General features: G+C 40.8%; 1 protein-coding gene across 11 annotated transcripts in view; it reads right to left on the reverse strand.

Annotated features, from left to right (window-relative positions):
• Positions 1 to 8,895: 8,895 nt before the first annotated feature.
• Positions 8,896 to 18,334, reverse strand: part of PHF20L1 (PHD finger protein 20 like 1) — a 79,948-nt gene continuing 70,509 nt past the window's right edge. For all 11 annotated transcript variants that reach the window (XM_061438556.1, XM_061438550.1, XM_061438558.1 and 8 more), the window contains one exon: positions 8,896 to 17,027. In XM_061438556.1, the coding sequence (XP_061294540.1) occupies positions 16,885 to 17,027 (143 nt within the window). In that variant the 3' untranslated portion in view covers positions 8,896 to 16,884. The remainder of the gene's footprint in view (positions 17,028 to 18,334) is intronic.

Below are 18,334 nucleotides of genomic sequence, written 5' to 3' on the forward strand. Positions count from 1 at the left end.
GAATGTAGAGATTTTGATGAGATAAGCCAAACACACGCACAGTCATATTCGTAGTCATCCCCCTTTCCCCTCTGTCCCAGGACGTCAGACAACCAAAAGGCAGCAGGAAGCTTGTCTTCCACATAAAGCCTGTACATCAGTGAGCTTTCTCCAGTGGCTTCTCCCATTAAAGGGGTGGGGGATGGAGACAGGCTCCATGGGTGTTCAGAAGGTAGGTGGGCAGGTGTGGGAGAGCACTTGGGAGTGAGGGAGATCACAATGAGCCTTAGGTTTTAGGTAAAGATGATTTGAGAAGACGTGCTGGCATTTACTGGAGAATTAGAATCCCCCAGCTTGGCCCTCTCCAGCCCCCATTGGATGCTAAGTCGCTTCGGTTGTGTCTGACTCTTTGCAACGCCATGGATTACAGCCCGCCAGGCTCTTCTGTCCTTGGGATTCTCCAGGCAAGAATCCTGGAGCAGGTTGCCATTTCCTTCTCCAGGGGATCTTCCTGATCCAGGGATAGAACCCACGTCTCTTACGTCTCCTGCACTGGCAGGAGGGTTCTTTACCACTAGCACCACCTGGGGAGCCCACAGCCCCAATCACACAAGCCAAGTTCTGCCCAGGCTATGGAGACGCTGTAATATTACCGTGAACCTGGCCATGTGCAGCCCTTGCCAGCTCTCCAGGTCCAGGTGTTCTAAAGCAGATGAATTTTCTAAAATGTTGAAACCAGGACTTCCTAGGCAGTCAAGAAGTTAAGACTTGACCTTTCAGTGCAGGGGGCAAGGGTTCAGTCCCTGGCCGGGGAGCTAACATCCCCCATGCCTCGTGGCCAAAAAACCAAAACATAAAACAGAAGCAACATGGTAACAAATTCAATAAAGATTTTAAAACTGGTCCACGTCAAAACAAATAAATAAAATCCTTTTAAAAAATAATGCTGAGACCATGACTGAGGTCTAGCAGAAAGCCCACTCCTCATGCTTCCCCCACCCATGCATGCAGGCAGGGTCTTGCACAGGCCAGCTTGTGTGCTGAGTCATTCTCGCTGGCCTGGCCCCTGGGAAGAGGCACAGCAGAGTCAGTGAGGGTGAGAGCCGCCCGGGCTTCCTTCTGAGTCAAAACAGTGTACCTGGAAGGAGAGGTGCTTCTCTCCACTCCAGCAATGAAGCGATGAGCTTGGAGAGAGCCATGCCAGGCGCTGCCTCCACACCGTGAAAACCTCTTTCTCACGATGACTCAGCTCCTACCATCATCTGATGCCTCGTGAGCCAGGAGGATGCTCTACGGAAACTCAGCACCAACTCCTTGGTCTGGCCTCCGTGAGCCTGCTCCTGGCTCAGGTCTCCATCCTCTCTGCAGGCTCCTCACCTCTGGCCCTCTCACCTCTCCCTCCTGGATCCTCATACAATCACAGTGCCTTCTCGTTCATCTCCTTCATTCTTGAAGACTAGGGTCCTGTGTATAATAATCCCGATGGCTCAGCTGGTAATCTACCAGCAACGCAGGAGACACAGGAGACGTGGGTTTGATCCCTGGGTGGGGAAGATCCCATGGAGGAGGAAATGGCAACCCAATCCAGTACTCTTGCCTGGAGAATCCCATGGACAGAGGAGACCAGCAGGCTGCAGTCCACAGGGTTGCAGAGTCGGACACAACTGGGCAATTGAGCATGCATGCAACAAACACAGGGGACAAAGGGAGAATCACTGGAATCCAGGGGAGGAAATTGCTTCAAAGCAAGCATCAGATGCCACGGTTTCTGGCTCTACAGAGAAGCGCTAACCAGCCATCTCTCCTGGAATCCCGCTTGCTGCCACATTGCTGGGTCCCCTGCCACGGCTTTGGACAACTACTCTCATCTCCCACAGAACCAGTGACTCAAAGCCACAGTCCTTTCTCCCAGGTTGCCAAAGCAATAATCAAAAGTCCTGGAACTTGACTTCTGCTTCCAGAAGATGAAATAGACACATTTTCCCCCTATTCCTCTGGCTAAGTACATTTAGAGACCCTCGATATTATTTGTAACACAAACAGAAGAAGGCACTAAAAGATGGATAAGAAGACAGTCATTGAGCAACCTCAGAACGAGGTTGCCTCACACATCTCATATTCGTGTTAGAGAAACTAGCAACTAGAAATGCCAAGAAGCAAAGACCCCAGAAAAGCCCCAAGAAAAGCCTTTTTGAGCCAAAGGTCCAGGAAAAGGTAGCCTGCAAGACAGAAGATGTTTAGACAATAATTGTTCTATTCTTGCAAACCTCAAAGAAGAAAACAAGTAAACAAACTGTGGTTCCACCCCAACCCATGCCAACAAAAGCCAGCTAGGGAGCCTAGAATTCCATTCTTGCCAAGCTAAGGAGTCTCTCCAAGCTAGGACGGTGACTCAAAGGCCATATGAGAAGCCAGAATTTTTACCCCAGCTGGGCAGTCATGAGCCCCCTCTCCCTGTGGGGTCAGCGGAGACCACACAGGCAGCCTGAACTTCCACCTGCCCCCAACCAGAAATAATAAGGATGCCGACCCTCCCAGCTAGGGTGGCATCAACAGTGACCCGTAGGGGAAACTAAACACCCACACCCAAAGATCTCCATCAAAGTAGTCGTGCTCGCACCTCAATGAGATCCTCCCAAGAGTACCAAGGGCTTGGCCTTGGACAAGCTACCTAATCTCTCCATGCTCCGATTTCTCATCTATGAAGCTGTAATGTTATTAGTGCCCAAGCTTATAGGATGATGTGATTGCTAAATACATAAATATAAGATGCATAGCAGAGGGCTTGGCCCACCGTAAGCACCCAATGTTATTTTTCTTGTAAAAATGAGAGATTTCCAGTGGTGGCAACCCAGACATTGGTCTCATCTAAGGGGCATGTCTTTCCCTTCAACATATTTTAAATCCCTTCACTTCTACTTGCTCTTTGAGTTTATGGTGGTACACTGAAGGTAGGTGTGCCTGGCAAAGCCTCGTCTGCCAGCGTGGGTGGGCGGTCATCCCCAGCCCTGTCCCGCAGTGACCACTGTCCTGGAGTTTTAAGAAAGTGAAAGTTGCTCAGTCATGTCTGACTCTTTGTGACCCCATAGGCTGTAGCCCGCCAGGCTCCTCTGTCCATGGACTTCTCCAGGCCAGAATACTGGCATGGGTAGCCTTTCCCTTCTCCAGGGATCTTCCCAACCCAGGGATCAAACCGAGGTCTCCCACATTACAGGTGGATTCTTTACCATCTGAACCACCAGGGAAGCCCAGAATTTTGAGAGTGCCCTTAAACCTTAGCCTTGTAAATATTTCTTCCTCATCTTCTTTTTTTTTTTTTTTAAGCTGAAGAATAATCCCAGCTCATTTTATCCACAGTTGATGGCACCAGGGAACTGGTGGGACCATGTCAACTTTAAGAAAAATGCACAATGTAAGAGTTGTGAGTTTGTTTTATTCAAGAACCTTACTGAGGACTATAGGGGCTTCCCTGGTGGCTCAGATAGTAAAGAATCTGCCTGCAATGGAGGAAACCCAGTTCAATTCTTGGGTCAGGAAAATCCCCTGGAAAAGGGAATAGCAACCCACTCCAGTATTCTTGCCTGGAGAATCCCATGGACAGAAGAGCCTGGTTCAGTCCATAGTGTTGCAAAGAGTAGCACACGACTGAGCAGCTTTCACTTACTGAGGACTGTAGCCTGGGAGATAGCCTTTGAGGATGTAGAAGCACCAGCTTCTAAGTGCTTTCTGGCTAGGGGATCCATGCATTTGGGCATGCACCTTGGTTAAAGATCACTGCTAGTCACAAAGAACAGATATCTTGAGTTAATCACTCAGTGCTCTTCAATGTATGGGAAGATGCAAGAATCTGAGTTCAGTAAAAAATCTGCCTGTGATATATATCTGTCTAAGGGGCTGTTTTCCCAAAGCACAGAGTGGCTCATCTGTTCTTCACCCTGAACTTTCTGCAGGGTGCTTTGCGGGACACTGACCACAGTGGCTGACAACTTAATCCTTGTGGAACTGGTGGTGAGCAATGCTCTTCTGCTTTGTTCACAACCAGAGCCTGACGCTCCTGAAACACTGCTCTTCCTCACTTTTGACTCTGTGTTTTGAGCAATACATGTTTTATTATTTTCCATAGTAGAGGAATATAATCCTGACATTTCAATTTCCATGGTGGTTCCGCTTTTACTTTTAGGAAGGCTCAGACAATTTTCTAACACTTTGAATAGCTTCTTAAATCATTCGCTTTTCTTCTCTGGTTCATTTTGGAGTAGTATTGTTTGCTAGATTTGAGTCTTTCTCTCTTGCCCTGCTTTGCTAACTGAAAAGGCATATATTTAACAAATGTGTCTCTAGGTTTTGTCCTTTTGGTCTCTTAGATTGGAAGAAATAAAATCAGGAACCTCTAGGACTGCCAAAGCATCAGTTATTCAGACCAATCTTGTCTGCTGCCACTTCTCCTGTCACAGTCAAGGCATTTTCCCAACCAATCAAGAAACCAGTCATGGATGCTATCTGGTTTTGCCTGGGTTCTCTTCAATAGGTTTCTTATCTGTGTGTCTTACTTAGTGTGTGTGTGTGTGTGTGTGTGTGAGAGAGAGAGAGAGAGAGCACGCAAGTGCCGTCAGTTGTGCCTGACTCTTTGCGACCCCATGGACTGTAGCCCGCCAGGCTCCTCTGTCCATGGGATTTTCCAGGCAAGAACACTGGAGAGGGTTGCCATTTCCTCCTCCAGGGGATCTTCCCAACCCAGGGATCGAACCCTCGTCTCCTGCATTGCCAGGCGGGTTCTTTACCACTGAGCCACGTGGGAAGCCTGTGCCTTACTTTAAGAGGCATCATTTGATCAATTTCTCAGGCACATTCCTCAGGGCAGAAGTAGTATTTGTGCCTCCACCTCTGCATAAAGGTAGCTGCCTCACTTTGAAACTCCCAGAAATTACCTGGAGTCTTCTGTGCTGATCTTCATGGTCTAATCTTCCCACATCTGTCTAGATTTTCTATGAGCATTGCACACAGTGGCTCATTCAAGGTGTTAGAGAGAAGACACTTTCCTATACTCTCCTGGGTTCTCCTGGCTAGTCTAAGAATTAGGTCAACATGAGACAAGTGAACAGGGGAAAATCAAAAGTTTAGTAACACTTGTACATGGGAGAGACCCATGAGAAGTGAATAATGAGCCAAAACAGCCCAAATCCTCAACTTAAATACTATCTTCAGCTACAGAAAAACAAGGATATTGGGGGTAGTGCTTTGGGACTTCGAAGGGGAGGAAAGCAATTGGCATGGAGATGCAAAAGCGAATGTTTGGTGAACAAATGCTTGCTGGGCCAGGAAGATTTAATGAGTCCCAGAGTGGACTGATGAACTATGGATGGAGGTTTGTGACACTATACAGGAGACAGGAATTAAGACCATCCCCAAGAAAAAGAAATGCAGAAAAGCAACATGGCTGTCTGAGGAGACCTTACAAATAGCTGTGAAAAGAAGGGAAGCGAAAAGGAAAGATATACCCATTTGAAAGCAGAGTTCCAAAGAATAGCAAGAAGAGATAAGAAAGTCTTCCTCAGTGATCAATGCAAAGAAATAGAGGGAAAAAATAGAAGGGGAAAGACACAAGATCTCTTCAAGAAAATCAGAGATACCAAGGGAACATTTTTTGCAAAGATGGGCTCAATAAAGGACAGAAATGGTATGGACCTAACAGAAGCAGAAGATATTAAGAAGAGGTGGCAAGAATACACAGGAGAACTGTACAAAAAAGATCTTCATGACCCAGATAATCATGATGATGTGATCACTCACCTAGAGCCAGACATCCTGGAATGTGAAGTCAAGTGGGCCTTAGAAAGCATCACTATGAACAAAGCTAGTGGAGGTGATGGAATTCCGGTTGAGCTATTTCAAATCCTGAAAGATGATGCTGTGAGAGTGCTGCACTCAATATGCCAGCAAATTTGGAAAACTCAGCAGTGGCCACAGGACTGGAAAAGGTTAGTTTTCATTCCAATTCCAAAGAAAGGCAATGCCAAAGAATGCTCCAACTACCGCACAATTGCACTCATCTCACACGCTAGTAAAGTAATGCTCAAAATTCTCCAAGCCAGGCTTCAGCAATACATGAACCGTGAACTTCCAGATGTTCAAGCTGGTTTTAGAAAAGGCAGAGGAACCAGAGATCAAATTGCCAACATCCGCTGAATCATCGAAAAAGCAAGAGAGTTCCAGAAAAACATCTATTTCTGCTTTATTGACTATGCCAAAGCCTTTGACTGTGTGGATCACAATAAAGTGTGGAAAATTCTGAAAGAGATGGGAATACCAGATCACCTGACCTGCCTCTTGAGAAACAGGTATGCAGGTCAGGAAGCAACAGTTAGAACTGGACATGGAACAACAGACTGGTTCCAAATCAGGAAAGGAGTCCGTCAAGGCTGTATATTGTCACCCTGCTTATTTAACTTATATGCAGAGTACATACTCTCATGAGAAACGCTGGGCTGCAGGAAGCACAAACTGGAATCAAGATTGCCAGGAGAAATATCAATAACCTCAGATATGCAGATGACACCACCCTTATGGCAGAAAGTGAAGAAGAAGTAAAGAGCCTCTTGATGAAAGTGAAAGAGAGTGAAAAAGTTGGCTTAAAGCTCAACATTCAGAAAACTAAGATCATGGCATCCGGTCCCATCATTTCATGGCAAATAGATGGGGAAAGAATGGAAACAGTGGCTGACTTTATTTTTTTGGGCTCCAAAATCACTGCCGATGGTGATTGCAGCCATGAAATTAAAAGATGCTTACTCCTCGGAAAGAAAGTTATGACCAACCTGCTGCTGCCGCTAAATCGCTTCCATTGTGTCCGACTCTGCGACCCCATAGACGGCAGCCCACCAGGCTCCCCCATCCCTGGGATTCTCCAGGCAAGAACACTGGAGTGCGTTGCCATTTCCTTCTCCAATGCATGAAAGGAAAAGTGAAAGTGAAGTCGCTCAGTCATGTCCGACTCTTAGCGACCCCATGGACTGCAGCCTACCAGGCTCCCCTGTCCATGGGATTTTCCAGGTTAGAGTACTGGAATGGGGTGCAAGACAGCATATTAAAAAGCAGAGGCATTACTTTGCCAACAAAGGTCCGTCTAGTCAAGGCTATGGTTTTTCCAGTAGTCATGTATGGATGTGAGAGTTGGACTATAAAGAAAGCTGAACGCGGAAGACTTGATGCTTTTGAACTGTGGTGTTGGAGAAGACTCTTGAGAGTCCCTTGGACTACCAGGAGATCCAACCAGTCCATCCTAAAGGAAATCAGTCCTAGCTGTTCGTTGGAAGGACTGATGTTGAAGCTGAAACTCCAATATTTTGGCCATCTGATGCAAATAACTGACTCATTGGAAAAAACCCTGATGCTGGGAGGGATTGGGGGCAGGAGGAGAAGCGGACGACAGAGGATGAGATGGCTGGATGGCATCACTGACTCAATAGACATGGGTTTGGGTGGACTCTGGGAGTTGGTGATGGACAGGGAGGCCTGGTGTGCTGCGGTTTATGGGGTCACAAAGAGTTGAACACGACTGAGCAACTGAACTGAACTGATAGTGGACTCTGATCTCTAGGCTGCTCAGTTTTCCCCACCAGACGTTGCCCATGTTCTCTGCAGTTATCTGCAGTGACAGCTCTATTCTGGAGCAAGCCCTCTACCTAACTCCTTTCAGATAGCTATGAGCAAGATCAGTCTTCTCCTGAGTCTTTTGGGCCTTGTTTTCAGCTCAAGATAATCCATATTGCCAGAGAGACATTTGGGGGATGGCAAAAAAATTCTGTTTCCCTACAAAGAGATGGTTCCCCCTCTCTATGAGCCTTCCATTTGTGACTTTATAGTCCGCTGATCCTAGACCTGTCTGTCTTTGGAGAATTTCCAACAAAATAGAGTCAAGATCTGACCATGCAGTCTGGTCTAGTCCTCTAGTTCTAGCATCTCTTTTCAAGACAATTTTATCGCCCATTCGACACCATCACTCACTTCTATCAAACTACACTGGCCTTCCAAGCCCTGTTTTCTAATTGAAATCTGGCCAGTCTCCCTTGTAAGATCTCAGCCTTTCTCCCAAGCAACACTCTCTTATTCTTCTATCTTTGAAGTTTGTTTTCAATCTTCCAATGCTCCCGCGCTGACTGTAAGAAAGAAGAACGCTTTTCTAATGAAGGCATTTTCTCCTTGATTTCCTGGGCAAGACTGACTCCTAGAGACAGTGTTTCAAGAACTAAACTTTAAATTGTCTGTAGGGTTGTCATAATTTTACTGAATTCTTCTCTTTCTCAAACTAAAAAGACAGCATAGTATAATTATCCCCTCGCATTCCTTTCTCTTATAACTTTTTAAAATATATACTTAGTTTTAGATTTACAGAAAAATTGAGCATACAGTACAGAAAATTCCATTATATCCTTTCTCCAGTTTCTGCTAGTACTGACATCTTGCATTAGTGTGGTACGGTTGTCACAATTAATGACACAATACTTATACATCATTTTTAACTGAAGTCCACAGTTTACATTGTTTCATTTTTTTTTTACTTTTCATTTTGAAATAATCTGTCAACTTGTTCCAAAGTTAAAATAGTAGTAGAGTTCCCAATACTCTTTAACCAATTTCACCTAATATTAACATCTTACATAACCATATCGTAATTACCAAAACTAAGAAACTATCAATACAATACTATTAACAAAACTACAGACTTTTACAGGTTTCCACCAGCTTTTCCACCAGTAACTTTTCTTTTTTTTTTTTTTCCTGTTCCAGGATCCAATCCAGGATCTTACATTTTATTTACCTATAATGTCTCCTTAGTTTCCTCCTTAGAAAATATTTGGAAATATTAAAAAATTCTAGGATTAATAAGTGAATTTAACAATGTCATAAGATACAAGATATTTTTTAAAAATCAATTTTATTTATATTCTAGTAATTAAACATCTGAAAACAAAATTGAGAAAACAATTTCATTTACAATATCATCAGAAAGAATAAGATACTCAGAAACAAATTTAACAAAATAAGTGCAAAATCTGAACACTGCAAACTACAAAATATTGCTAGGGAAAAAAAGAAAATAACAAAAATGCTAAACAAATGGAAAAACACACCATGCTCTTGGATCAAAAGACTCAATAGTGTTAAGATGGTAACTTATCTGTAGACTCAGTGCAATTCCTGTCAAAAGTCCAGCAGGCTTTTAAAAGAAGGTAACAAATCTGAGAAGGGGATAATAGAGGATGAGATGGTTGGATGGCATCACTGACTTGAGGACATGAGTTTGAGCAAGCTTTGGGAGTTGGTGATGGACAGGGAGGCCTGGCGTGCTGCAGTCCAAGGGGTCGCAAAGAGGCAGACACGACTGAGTGACTGAACTGAACAAACCTGATCCTAGAACTTCCATAGGAATGCAAAAAAAAAAAAAAAAAAAAACAACACTAGAACTGGCAAAATACAGGCAAGAAAAAAGAACATAATTAAAGGAATTATACCTAATTGATTCCAAACCTTAAAGCTACAGTAATCAAGATAGTATGACATTTGACTAAGCACAGACATCTAGATCAGTAAGAAGAGAATACAGTGTGGAAATAAACCTACATAATTATGGTCAATTGATTTTTGACAAAGAGACTGAGGTAATTCAAAGGGAAAAATAATATTTTCAACAAAGGGCACTGGAACAACTGGATACCCACATGCAAATTAAAATGAAGTATCACTGCACACCTATTAAAATAGCTAACGTGCAAAACACTGGCAAACACCAAACACTGACAAGGAAGGATGTGGAACAACAGGTACCCGCCTTCATTCGGCTGGCCACATTTTTTAGGTCTATTTCTAGATTCCCTATTCCATACTACCAACCTACATCTCTGTCTTTATGCTACGTCTACACTGTCCTGGCTACCACAGCTTAACAACCTCCAAATCAGAAACCGTATGCCCTTCAACTTGAGTTCTTCTTTTTCAAAAGTACTCAGGATATTCTCGTTCCTTCACATTTCCATATAAAATCTGATCAGTTTGCTAATTTCTGCTTCAAAAAGTCTGCTGGGATTTCACTTGAGATTACATTCTATTAGTGTTTTGGGAGAACTGACATTTTAATAGCATTGTGTCTTCTATCCATGTTCTTAGTATTTCTATTTATCCCATCGTTATTCTAGGCATTGTTTTGTAGTTTTCTGTGCACAGGTTCTGCATATGTTTTCAGATTCACTGTGACGTTTTTTTTAACATTATCAAGAATGGCATTTAAAAAAATTCTAATCTCCAACAGCACCTTGCTAATGTCAACAAATCTTAATTCTAGTGGCATTTTTGGTAGGTTCCTTAGGCTTCTGCAAATACATGTCACCTGCAGATGTTTTTTCTTCCTAAGTGCTATGCCTTCTATTTTTCCTCCTTTATTGCCCAGTGCCCTATTGCACTAGTAGGGCCCACACATTAAGGTTGGATAATAATGGTGATGCTGGATATTCTGGGTTTGTTCCTTATTTTAGAGAAAGTATTCTTTTACCATTATGAGGTTTGTCTCCTGATAGATGCTCTATATTGTTACGCAAATTCTTATTCTAGCAGTTTTTAATCATGAATGGACACTGAAATTATGAAAACCCTTAGTTTAGTGAATTAACATAATTCATTGACTGTAAACCACCTTTGTATTCCTGTGGAATACCCAACTGGATCTTGATATATTACACTTCCTGTATATCACTGTATTCATGTAATTATTTTGTTGAGGACTGTGTCTATATTCTACATATGTGTTACTCTGTAATTTCCTTTCTTTGTAGTGTCTTTTTCTGGTTCTGGCATGAGGTTAAAAAGTTGGTCTTGAAAAATGTGTTTCTTTCTTGTCAGTGCTTATGTAAAATCAAGGCTTCTTCCTTAAATGTTTGATATAATTTACATTTAGGCCTGGAATTTTGAAGGAACATTTTCAATTACAAATTCAATTTATTTAAGTTGATTTGCTAACTTCTATCTTTGAGGAATTTTTTGTTTCACGTAAGCTGTTATTTTTTTTTCACTATATCCCTTTTAAAAATTGTATGTTTGATACATTGTAATGTTCCCTCTTCCATTCTAATTTTCGATCAGTCTATGTAGGAGTTAACCAGTTTTATTTTCCATGCAAAGAATCAGCTTGTTTATATTGATACTTCCCTTTTGTGTGTCCATTTGATACTTCATAGATTTCACACATTTCTTCCCATTTATTTTGGTTTTAAACTGCTTTATTTTTAAAATCTTAAACCAATGATTTTATATCTTATTTAAAATTTCTAGTTTTTTAAAAAACTGAGGTATAATTGACATTAGTTTCAAGAGTACAATGATTCAAAATTTGCATATATTGCAAAATGATCACCACAGTAAGTCGTTAAAATCTGTACCTTGCTTTTTATTATAATCATTTAAAATGGTAAATTTCCTTCTAATATCAAGCCGCATCCCCCAAAATTTAACATTATGTGGTTTCCTTTTCATTCACCCATTTTCTAATTTAACATAACTTTTTTGAGTCATGGATTGTTTACAAGTATGTTGATAATTTCCAAATACTTTGGAGTTTTTTAAGATATTTAATACCAGTTTCCAGTATAATTTCATTATTGTTGGAGAACATGTTATACATTTCAATTTTAAATGAGTTGAGACCTATTTTATAGCCTAGTATGTAGTCCATCTCTTTGAGTGTTCCATGTGTATTAAAAAGGAAATTCATATTCTCATGTTGTTGGGTGGAATGTCCTCTCAACATCAATTAGGTTGGGTATTCATTTTTGTTCCAGTCTTCTGTCCTGATATTCTGGCTACTTGTTCCATCAATTAGTGTTAAAGGAGGGCTGAAATCTTCAACTATAATTATAGACTTCTCTATTTTATATTCAGTGATTAGTGATTAGTTCGCCAAGTATTTTGATACTCTATTAAGAAGCCTATAAATACAATTTTAAATTGCAATTCTTTTGTGTTTATGGACAAAAGTATGATAAAGACTTGTAAGTATAAAAGAAGACAACATTCTATTTGGAAGTAAAATAAAAAGGCAAAAAATATAAAAACTGAAAATTTTCCAAATGTTACAAAAGAGCTTGCCTGTGTACTTTTAAAACAGATGTTGGTAACTAACAAAACAGTATTGATTCTATTCCAACACTGATAAGAGGTTGATTTTAATTGCCCAATATTTAAAAATTAGAAATCACACTCTGCAACTGTTTAAATTTATGATGAGCAATTTCAAATGGCAGACTCAAAGCCCCGCTGCCCACAGCAGTGCCCCCAGCTGTGCTTATTTACTTGGGCTTTTTCCTCCCTCTTCCCTCATTTTCTCTCTTCCTCACTTCAAACTTCCTTAGATGATCTAAGTACAATTCCTTAGCTGACTAAGTACACTCCAGTTTTGTCTCTGGATGTACTTTCAGGGTTACCCAAAGACAACAGGTACCAGAAACGGATGAGAACGTTTTGAAATTCCTATGGAGAGTTCACAGTCAAAAAACATTCAAAACGACTGTTTTAATTGAAGGTTTCCCAGGTGGCGCTAGTGGTAAAGAATCCACCTGCCAATGCAGAAGCAGCAAGAGATGTGGGTTTGATCCCTAAGTCGGGAAGATCCCTTGGAGTAGAAAATGGCAAACCCCTTCAGTATCTTTGCCTGGAGAACTCCATGGACAAAGGAGCCTTACAGTTCATGGGGCTGTGAAGAGTCAAGACATGACTAAGTGACTGAGCGCACACACCCTATTTTAATTAACATATAGATTCTATTTCCCCCAAACTTCTCCACCTACAAGTCTATTTATCTTTTCTTTCACCTCCATGGTTCCTTGTACTCTCTGACATCACGTATCTTGTTGAAAAAATATTTTTTTAATGTTTCCATTAGGCTATATAGACTGTGATTCTATTAACATTAATTTCATGTCCAACCATGTAACTTAATGGCTGGCAAACAGATGACATTCAATGTGTCTACTATATTTAACTTTCAACTTTACAATTTACTGTATTTGCTTCATCAAACCCTCAAAAACCAGGTTATAAGCTAGGTATTATTCCTTTTAACACATAAGAAAACCAAAGCTCAGAGAGGTTATTGCTAGTAAATTGCCAGAGCAGAAAATCTGAGAATTACAGAGCTCCTTTCTGTTCCACCATAGGAAATATATTGTCCACTGACATGGTCCCTCCATAGCTTGGTACAATGACGCTATTAAGACATCTCCAGTGATGGACTGCTTCTCTTAGGAAGAGAAATCAAAGCCTGAAGTACTGTATGCATTTGAAGAGACACAAAGGAGAATTTTCCAGAAGAAGAAAATAATATGAAGGCAAGAGATGGAACCCATCTATGGAAATCATGAGGCTATATACTTAAATGAATTTGAGAACTGATTAGGCAAAGTACAAAAGATCCAGATTACACAGATCTAACTTGGTTTGAAATAGGGAGTCACTAAGGATTTCAGAAAAGAAATGACAAGAATATGTGAAACACACCTGCGAGGAGAACACAAGCTGGAACAAAACTGGGCTTGCATCTTGAACCTGCCAAGTCTCTCAATGTTTTTAACCCTCAGCTTCCTGTCCTCCTCCTCAGCTTGAAAATGATCCTGTTCCACCTCTCCACAAAAGAACCAAATCAGATGCTACAGGTAACACGTATAATATCTGGCACAGAGCTGTCACTCAGTGTTAATCCCCTAGCCTGACAGTGATCATTTTGATGAATCAGAATGAAAATTAAAACTTCAGAAGCCCACAGGATTACCGTCATGATGTGATTTTATAAAAAATGGTGTCCTACTACGTGGGACTCAGAAGGAAGATGACACCATCCACTTTGAGGAACCAGCACAACCAGTGAAGGAATGAACTGGGGTGGAGTTGGGGAGGGGGCTGTGAGTTTCCACCCAGGGCTCTTAGAAGATGCGACAGCAGAGAGAATGAAGCTGGCAGGAGATCCTGTTGGCTGGAGGGGAAATGGGGTCCTTCATCTTGAAAATATAGAATATGAACATCTGAGAGGATGTAAGTCAGTGGAAACAAGGTGAATGTGGGAAAAAGGATTTCACCTTAAATAATGAGAATAATCAATTTCCTTTAAGGAAAGTGTACACTACTCTAAGTTTGAAAGTCAGCAGAACCACACAATGAGTATAAAGAAGTACAAACTGTACTTATCAGTAGCATACTAAGAAGGATCTCTCCCTACAACGTCTGTCTACTCTGTCTGGGTGGCAATGAAAAGTCACCTTTTCAAGAAACACTCTCCCTAGTTTACTGCTTATATTTAGATATATACTCTCATATTTTTTTAAAGTAAGACTAAGTGGAAAGAAAACCAACTCTGAAACCTCTCATACTGGACTGACTTCTCAAAAACAAATTTACTCACCTAAATACGGAAGGAGTCAGCAGCCTATAGTTGCTAAAATGCTTCAACCAACTGTTGATACACTCTGTATTACTAATAAATGGAGATGTGCGTACAAGTAATTCAATACAGATTTACTTTAAAACATAAATCAAAAACTTCAGACTCCCAATTCATATGCATTGAAGCAGAACAAGAATTCAATATTCTAATTATTAATGAAACTTTTAGCTAGCTGGCTATCAAAGTGATCTAATTTTAAGATGTCCCAAGAAAAAATGCACATTAATTTAACTGTGGTCATCAGGGGCTGAGAATATGAGTGTTACTGGGCACAAAAGGTCCCTCGAGCATGTGACAAGAATCTGGGCAACACTGGTGTTTACAGCCTGTTAAGAATGTTATTTGTTCCATTTTGAAAAACAGATAAATGTCTAGAATTTAACCATAATAGGGAAAAGATTAGGGTCATTATTTTAAAACACAAATGAAAAGATAAAGTATCAATCTTGAAAAAGAGACATTAGAAAGTTTACTCCACACATGAAATACAGGCACTATCTTTTTTTACTTTAATATTCAAATTTAATAACTACCTTGTATCTCCTCTACTAAAGCTTTTCATTTCTCAGTAAGATTTCTGACAACGTTAATGCATCATAAGTAAATCCATAGGGCTGTATTTTATGTCTGTGATCTTTGGCACATGTGTCAAGTTGGAGAATCTCAAAAGGCAATAAAAATTTCTAATTACTGCTTTGCACATTCTTTTAATCATCTTTACATCAAAATATAAGGCTGCAAAAAGGCAAGCTGAAATTTTATGATATGTGGAATTGTTTTAATAAAGAGTTTTACATACAGTACCTTACATATAGAACAGTGTGTTTGCAGTTTTAAATAATATCTGAATGTACAGTGGCATGTATTCTTATCAAAGATAAATTCAAGTTGACTGTCTATCAGTTCTAAAATGCATTTATACAGATTGCTAGAACTGATAAACAGGATGAGGCATAAAATATTCAAGTGTTAACATGTCATCAAATAGCCTCCTCTTAACAGTCTTTTCTCCCCCCTTTTTAAAAAAGTTTCAAAACCTATACATAACATTTTTAATATTTTAAAAACAGTCTGTTAAAAGGTAACATTTCATGTTAACCACCAACTCTTATAGACTATAGTAATAAAACTAGATATGTGTAGATATAAATATGTCGATTATGTACACGTGTACGCTGAGTGTTTGTTTCAAACAAGCACACACACGGAACGCACACCTGCGCGAGCGCGGGGGCGGCACACGGCGCGCAAGAGCACTGGCAGACGGAGGCCAGGCCGAGGCCCAGCAAGAGCTAACGCAGCAACTCAGTTGCCTTTGGTTTCAGAAATCTGTCCATTTGTGATCAAAGCTACAAGTTTTGAGTGCCTCATGTATTTTTTAAAAATAAAATTCATCTTCAGAAATGAAGCTTTTCCAGTATTCCACTACCAGCAGTTTAAAAAAAAAAATCCACAGCCACAAACTATTTCGTTATTTTTGTCACTCCTCATCCCAGCTGAGGTTATTTACATTTTTTTTTTCTGAAGGCAAATATCAAGCACATTCAGGATCAAACTGTACGTTGAAACCTGAATGCTTAACTCTGACTATATATATTCTATATATAGTATAGGGGATAGACGCGTCTCTGATGGACTGATGGCATTATGTAAGACTTGGGTGAGAGAACTCCCACAGTATTTAAATCTCTCTTTCCAGCAGTATCGTTATTTGGCACACTGACAATTCTGCGAGCCATTCTGTTTTTACAATGAGCTTCTAATGCCAGCAATGGATTCCAATTATTTCACTGTTTTTAAAATATATTCATAATGAAGTAAGGATGCCACAACTGTTTTCCTCAGAAGTGAGACTTCTACTGTCAGTTTTCTGGTTAAGGACATTCATCACCTAAGAAACAGTTCATGATCCCATAAAAGTTTAAATACTCTGGACTTCAGTGCAGCTGGATCAACTGCAGAGAAGACAGTTCTTACAACAACCTTACAGAACTCTCCACAATTTAAATCTCCTCTACAATTTTCGTTTTGGCCAAATGCTGGTTTATAAACTTAGATCTTTCACTAAGAACTATATGAATGCACCATATTTCTTCCTACAGGTATCTCGTGTTTCATGTTAGCAACTACTCAAAAATCCTGCCAATCTGATTCCCTCAGCATAGATTCTAATCTACCTCCACTGACCCTGGGCATATGGCACATTATCATTTGTATCTAGCTCATGAATGCTTTTTAACATTAGCTTCCCTGATAAAGTTGTTCTTCACTTTCCTTTCCAAGGTGCCATCCTATTGATGGCACAAATCAGTAAATGACCAAACATCACTAAGCTTTTAAACTATCCACTTAGCAGCCATGTGGATAATAAAAGCGAGTCGACTGAACAGAGCCCCATTCTTTGCATCATGTGTTCACTGCCGTCATACAGAGCAGAGAGTGGCTATCTGCTGTACTTTTCCCATGTCAATTAGGAGCTGTTTGATGTGGCGTTTAAGCTGGGGCAGCCTTGCAAGAGGATCGGGTGGCTCCAACTCCCCTGTGAAATCAAGCCAGCTTTCCAGAACTACAAGAGAGAAGAGAACACACACATTTACACGGCAACTGAAAACACAGTCAGAAAATGGTATAATGAGAAGGTTGAAAAGTGATGCAGAAAGAGTTCACTTCCCTTTCTCTAGAAAGCTGCAAGCCACCTCTGAGCCGTTAAGCATCCTCTATCCCTCAGCCCATCTTGGTAACCTTTATCTGTTGTTTTATCTGTCATTATTTTAGGTAATTTTCCCCTTTATAGATATAAAGTAACTTCATTTTGAGTGTCTCCTTTTACTCGCTTCTAGAACAGAAAACAACGTCCCCTGTTCCTGCTCAAGATTATTATTAATTTAGGCTTAAATCATTTCCATTTTAAATGAAACTCAGCTACCCTAACCTTTTTTAGTCCATAAGTTCTTTTTAACAAAGAAGGTGGCAACTTCTTAGTGTCCTCTTGAACCACTACTTTAAAAAAATGCAAACATACTAGAAATCTAGGCAGAATGCAATTAGTTACATTTTATCCTTTTTATTAATAATAGAAAATGGCATCAAGCTGCATTTTTTTTCTTCTTTAAAAATCTACTTAAAACTAAACTAACTCTGCTGCTGCTACTGCTGCTAAGTCGCTTCAGTTGTGTCTGACTCTGTGCGACCCCAGAGACGGCAGCCCACCAGGCTCCCCCATCCCTGGGATTCTCCAGGCAAGAACACTGGAGTGGGTTACCATTTCCTTCTCCAATGCATGAAAGTGAAAAGTGAAAGTGAAGTCGCTCAGTCGTATCCGACTCTTAGCGACCCCATGGACTGCAGCCTACCAGGCCCTCCGTCCATAGGATTTTCCAGGCAAGAGTGCTGGAGTGGGGTGCCATTGCCTTCTCTGAAAACTAACTCTACAGCTAGCTGATAACCAAATGGAGGATGCTTCTGAAGTGGGTTTCCATTTCTTCTTTTTACAGGGAAAAACAAAGGAGTAGGAACCCTAACTTAGTAGGGGGTGAAAGTAGTGCATGCTTTTGCAAATAAAAAGTGGGGGTGGGAAAAACAATCTATGAGTTTAAAGATGGAGTCAAAAACCACAGGAAAAGCACTAGGTTTGAAATCGGGTAATCTCAAGAGTTGGACTGTGAAGAAAGGTGAGTGCCGAAGAATTGATGCTTTTGAACTGTGGTGCTGGAGAAGACTCTTGAGTCCCTTGGACTGCAAGGAGATCCAACCAGTCCATTCTGAAGATCAGCCCTGGGATTTCTTTGGAAGGAATGATGCTAAAGCTGAAACTGCAGTACTTTGGCCACCTCATGCGAAGAGTTGACTCATTGGAAAAGCTGATGCTGGGAG

This window comes from Bos javanicus, chromosome 14 (genome assembly GCF_032452875.1).
Source record: "Bos javanicus breed banteng chromosome 14, ARS-OSU_banteng_1.0, whole genome shotgun sequence".
Lineage (NCBI taxonomy): Eukaryota > Metazoa > Chordata > Mammalia > Artiodactyla > Bovidae > Bos > Bos javanicus.